We start from the raw sequence: 5361 nt of genomic DNA, 5'->3' as shown, positions 1-5361 counted from the left end.
TTTTTTCTCCTTAAAATGACAGGCAGACATACATCTCAAACCAAACAGAAGGAGCTTGGACCAAGATTAAGTATTAGCTAGCATGAGAGCTAAAATGCAGTGTTGTCAGGATGCTAAAAGGCATTCACAGAAACACATATGTATACCTCTAAATTCAGCATGCCATTCTCTACAATTTTGGCACCAAATTTGCCCTGCTAGTTAAGTATAAACTGAATATAAATCTATGTTTAGCCATTCGACCCAAATCTGTCTGTACTGTCAGGAAAGATTACCGACTCAAATTAACCATGAAAACTTTTTTGTGACTTCGATAAAGGCAACATCTGAATTAAAATTTATTTATAGTTTTAAGTTCACCTTTATGTGTTTCAGAAATCATCTGAGAACTACAGCTGTAACAGTGACTAAAAGAAATCTCATGAACCATAGCGCAGGATGAACTTCCAGAGCCAAATCTTGATTATACCAAAACAATGGTAGCAGTTTCACAGACACTGCTGCTCAGGCTTATACAATATAATAGGGCTCACACACTTCTGTAAATGTGTTTTCTATTTTCTCCTCTCACTAAAAATCTAGGCTCCAGTGCTGCCATTAAAGTGCCTGAGTAGATAAGACAAATCATTCCATTTCCATTAAAAAAAAAAACAAAACAAACAGTCAACCTCTTCACAAATTCTAGATTCTTCCTGCCTCCCAGCTGGCTGAGGATGTCTTCCCTAAAGCACATACAAGGAGACTGCTTGGAAAAAAAGATTTTAGTACATGTGGTAGATTTCATGGACCTGGCTCAAGCGTTATTATGCACAAGTTCAAATATTTTGGATTGTTGGAAGTGCAGTGTATTTTATGCAATAACAAAGTGAGAGAAAAGTGCTGCAGTTTTTAAAAACTAAGCAAACTGAAATTAACATTCAAGGGCCATGCAGGCTGGCACTAACTCAAATTGGCATGAGTATAAAGATTTATATGTATACATATGTAAAGATCTTCTGGGACAAGAAGGAAACATAAGAACATGACTTTCCTGTCCTGCTCTTGGTCTCTCTCCTGTGAGATCAAACAGCACAAAAAACTAACTATGATGCTGTGCATGCTCAAAGAAATTATGGACAGGGTTATTTAAGCTTTCTGTAATTAAACATTCCAGTGGAATTAAATTTGATAATTATCTCTTGCTAAGAATTTGATATGAGATGGTAAAAATAAAGTATTTTACTCACATAGATGTAAAAACTGGAGGCATATAATTTGCGTTCACATGTACACTATGTTGATTTTAATTCTGTATGTTATCATGTGTTTTCAAGTGGAAAGTTAAGTTGGTTGCTTAAAGCACTTATTCAGGATCTGTTATACAAAGAACAGGAATTTCTGAGTAATTATCCTTGGTTTCGTACTGATGCACCTCCAGGCGAGCACCTTAGACAAGTATTTTTTAAACACAGCATGTAATTATGGATGTAATTTTGGATTTGAAAAACCTGAGGCTTGATTTTCAAAACTGATATGAACAGCTTCAGTTACAGCTGTCCAGTTACAGTCAGTTAGAGTTTACCTCATTTAGGCTGGAAGCTGAAAACAGGCAGACAGTAGTAAAATCACCTAAGAATAAAGCTAACTTCCTAGGATTGCTAAAACAAACATTTCTAAGATGGATCTTTTCAGGTATGAAAGTATGCTCATGAAATGTTGTAAAGATCACAAACTCTCACTGCGCCTCTGAAAACTAAGCTGTGCTTCAGACCCAAAGCAATGTGCTCTGCCACTATCCCAGAGGTGCTGTTGTTTGCTGCAAACACTTTTCAGCTGTTCACCAAACAGCTGCTGAACTGCACTGAATACCAAGATGAGCCATCAGCCCTTCCCTGTGAGGGAACCACTACTGCTATCCCAAGATATACTCCTGCAGGAATTTACAGCAGGCAGATGGAGTTTTGGCTGCATACCCTACTCCAAAATCCAATCAATTAGCTAACAAAATTGAGATAAAATTGAGTGGTGGTTGCATAAGGCTTTGCTCAGATACTTACTCTTAGCTGCATCTGTATGATCTTACATGTCCAAAACCTTCAAATTATAACAAACTGTTCACATTACCAATAAGATCAATTAATGGATTAGGTTCAATTAATGGAATAATTTACTTGTTCGGTTATCAGATTTTAAAACTTTTTACCTGAATTTGAAATTTTTCCATTGTTGGCTGTCCCTGCGTTTCCAGGAGCAACAAACACTTGTTTTACATGTGGGGACTGGGCCAGCTTCCAGGCCAATGCGTGCTCTCTCCCTCCACTGCCAATCACAAGCACTCGATCAGCCATTAGTCTGCACAAAACCAAACACAAGCAGCATCGCCAGAGTTAGAAGTGTGAGGTTAGGAAAGCAAGAGCTTCACAGAACATCATGTTGGGTGCAAGGAACTCTGAGCAGTGCTGAATGTCACTTTGTTTCAGGCAATGATGTTTCTATTGGGGTTTGTTGGTTAAAAAAAAAAGTACATGGAAAGACATAACTGACTTAATGAGGTGTGATAGAAAATAAATGTCAAACACTGAAATAACCCACAGGCTCTCTTGTTTTTCTTTCATCAGACTGGCAATTTGTTCAGTGTTGTACTGAATCTGTGATATAGAAAAAACTTTGACTGGCCAGGCTTGGGTGATTTGTAACTCATACACATTTCTGGTGAATACAAGCCTGCAAAAGATAAAGTTCTTGGAATTAATTGATTGCATTAATTAATACCAGAGTCTTACAGAGTCAGAGGAATTTAATTGGAACCTGAGACACTTTGGTGGAAATACTAGAAAAATGTCTGAATACTTAATGAAAGGGAAAGGTTAAGAGCGATGAGACAGGGTAATCAGCTTCACTCTTAACAGAATGAATTGTAGAATCATAGAATCCTTAGAGTTGAAGGAACATCTGAGGCCCATCTATTCCAACTCCCCTGCAATGAACAGGTTGCCCAGGACCTGATCCAGCCTAGCCTTGAAAGTCTCCAGAGACGGGATATCAATCACAACGCTAGGCAACCCGAATGGGGAAGCAGAAACCTAACACAAGTTCCCCTTGGGACTGAATGAGTCTTATAGGCTGTCCAGAGTTTAATAAAGCAAAGTTTTGTTAGCCTTTGCTTTTTTAAAGACAGGTTTATCTCTAGGTGTATTCTCTACATACTTATTGGTGTAAGTCACCTCAAAATTGTCATCCCAGCAATGATATCACACAACTAGCAGGGGAATAGAAGATTTCACTAACATTGGGAAAGAACACTGGAATTCAGAAAGTAGTAAATAAAATAAGTTCGTATTTCTTTATGTGGAGATTCTTAAAAAGCAAAGGCTAACTCCCAGTGGTACTCAAAGAATAAGCTGCTATAGTCATGTTAGTTCAACCAAGTACAAAATACACACAGAGATGATGGAACTGCACTGGTTAAGGTCAGAGTTTTATCAGCAGAAGGCAAGGGGTGCCTGGAAAAGCCATTCAGTGAGGCATGGAGTGAGCAGCTATACACAGGTGTCTGGTCCTAAACCCTGGAGTAGTGTTCATTACTTCCAAAAAGTAATCTAAAAGCTCTAAGTCACAACACAGGCAAAATAAGCATCTAAACACATAAAATGATTTCAAGCATCGCAAGTGTTGAAAACAAATAGAGCTTTGTGTGGAAACTGGCATGATCAACTTTGAGGACTTTGCAATGACAGCAAAGTGGTGCGACATGCCTCCCTGCTGCACGAATCATCTCTCCTAGTTCAAGGGGAGGGACGCGGCCTTGGTAAGAGTCTCAGCTCCACGTAACACACAGCCTCCCTGTTGCAATACCAGCGTACATAGTGCCTAACGCTTGGTCACTGGCCCTTGACCCACGCTTGCCAGTGTGTGCAGAGCCCTCCAAGGCAGGCGTGGGGGAAGGCCTCACGCCACTGCTGGATCACACGGCGACGGCAGCTCCCTTTGGGGTCAGAACTCCTGTGGGAGGGCGACAGAGCTAGCACAACGTATATCCTCAGCATGAGGGGAAACGAACATAGCCAAACCAGACTTCTAAGGGAAAAGTGATCTTACCAGAGGCATACCAGATGTTCAGCCAATTGATGGGGCAGAGCATGTGCTTCTCCGCTATCCCAGCTGCTAGTAAGACAGCTGATCCCCCTCAGCTCCAGGATCTGCCTGGATAGCTCTGTAGACCCCACCCCACTCCCCAGAAACCCAGCTGTCCTGAGAGCCTGGACTCCAAAGGAGATGGCTTCTGCTTTGAGGGCTCCTATGACGTGCATGCTGAGCCTCATTGTTAAACCCAAGTCCTCTGTAACACAATGCAGCCCCCATCCATTTTAGAATACACTCCCATGCCATTTCTTTATCTATTTTAACCCATTAACAAAGGAATGATTTGTTCAGAGAATGATAATTTTAGGCAAAACATCCAGTCAAAATAAAGACAAAAGAAACATGAATAAAAGGACAAAATACAGACCATCAACACTGAGTTTTTAACGATAAACTAAACACAGAGTTAAAATTTAAGAGTACTTTCAGGTTGGGAGAGTCCAATAGGTTTCTATTAAAATGTTTGACAAAATACATACTGCAGAGTTGCAATAAACTTCTTGGATTCCTTAAAATAAGAAAAAAAAATACCTGGGAATAAAAATTAACAGTTACGACAAACTATTTGGGATGCAAAGTTATGGTAAACCTCTTTGACACTGCAACTTAAGCAAAAAAAAAAAACAACAAACCAACAATGTATGTATATATAAAAGACTAAGAGGCTGGCTACATTGAAAGGATAAGTTAGATGAAGACAGTAACCTAAGGCAAAAGAAGGCTGTGTAAAAGAATAAACATCATGTAGCAGACAGCTGTCCTACACTTAACCCAACAAGCATGTTTCTACTGCAGTTCAGTCACCATTAAATAACAAGTTGAAATATACATGACAGCATTTTTTGCAGGTATATCAGAACTGAGAGCAGAGTTATAAACCAAAATGGAGAATATACTTACGCTATCCTACGTGTTGCTGGTCTGAGGAAAGTAATGCTCAGGAGTTCAGGAGTGAAAAGAGAAAGGAGAAGAGCAGCCTCTAGTTAAAAATGTACTGTCCTGCTCCAGTATTAACACCCATTGATTACCACCCAATGCCTAGCCATTGGACAGGTCATTTCAAATAGGAAAACAGAACAGAAGCTCACATGCGTGTGGCTGAGAAACAAGCAGTAAAAACTTTACAGAGCAGAAGCAGCCCACTTTGTCGTTCCTGCACATTCAGAATAAATTCTGCCTCACTCAAATTATTTTTTGCAGTCGAAAAATATTCACTAATCAAATCATAAACATCCTTTA

At 39.6% G+C, this 5361-nt stretch overlaps 1 protein-coding gene across 1 annotated transcript in view; it reads left to right on the top strand.

The window, feature by feature from the left end:
• LOC100542052 (serine/arginine repetitive matrix protein 2) overlaps window positions 1-5109 on the top strand; it is a 38310-nt gene extending 33201 nt beyond the window's left edge. The window contains exons 10-11 of the mRNA XM_010723016.3: window positions 2578-2581; window positions 5091-5109. Coding sequence (XP_010721318.2) covers window positions 2578-2581; window positions 5091-5109 — 23 coding nt within the window. The remainder of the gene's footprint in view (window positions 1-2577; window positions 2582-5090) is intronic.
• Window positions 5110-5361: the final 252 nt, after the last annotated feature.

Source organism: Meleagris gallopavo, chromosome 1, assembly GCF_000146605.3.
Source record: "Meleagris gallopavo isolate NT-WF06-2002-E0010 breed Aviagen turkey brand Nicholas breeding stock chromosome 1, Turkey_5.1, whole genome shotgun sequence".
Classification (NCBI taxonomy): Eukaryota; Metazoa; Chordata; class Aves; order Galliformes; family Phasianidae; genus Meleagris; species Meleagris gallopavo.
This window is presented reverse-complemented; position numbering and strand designations above follow the sequence as displayed.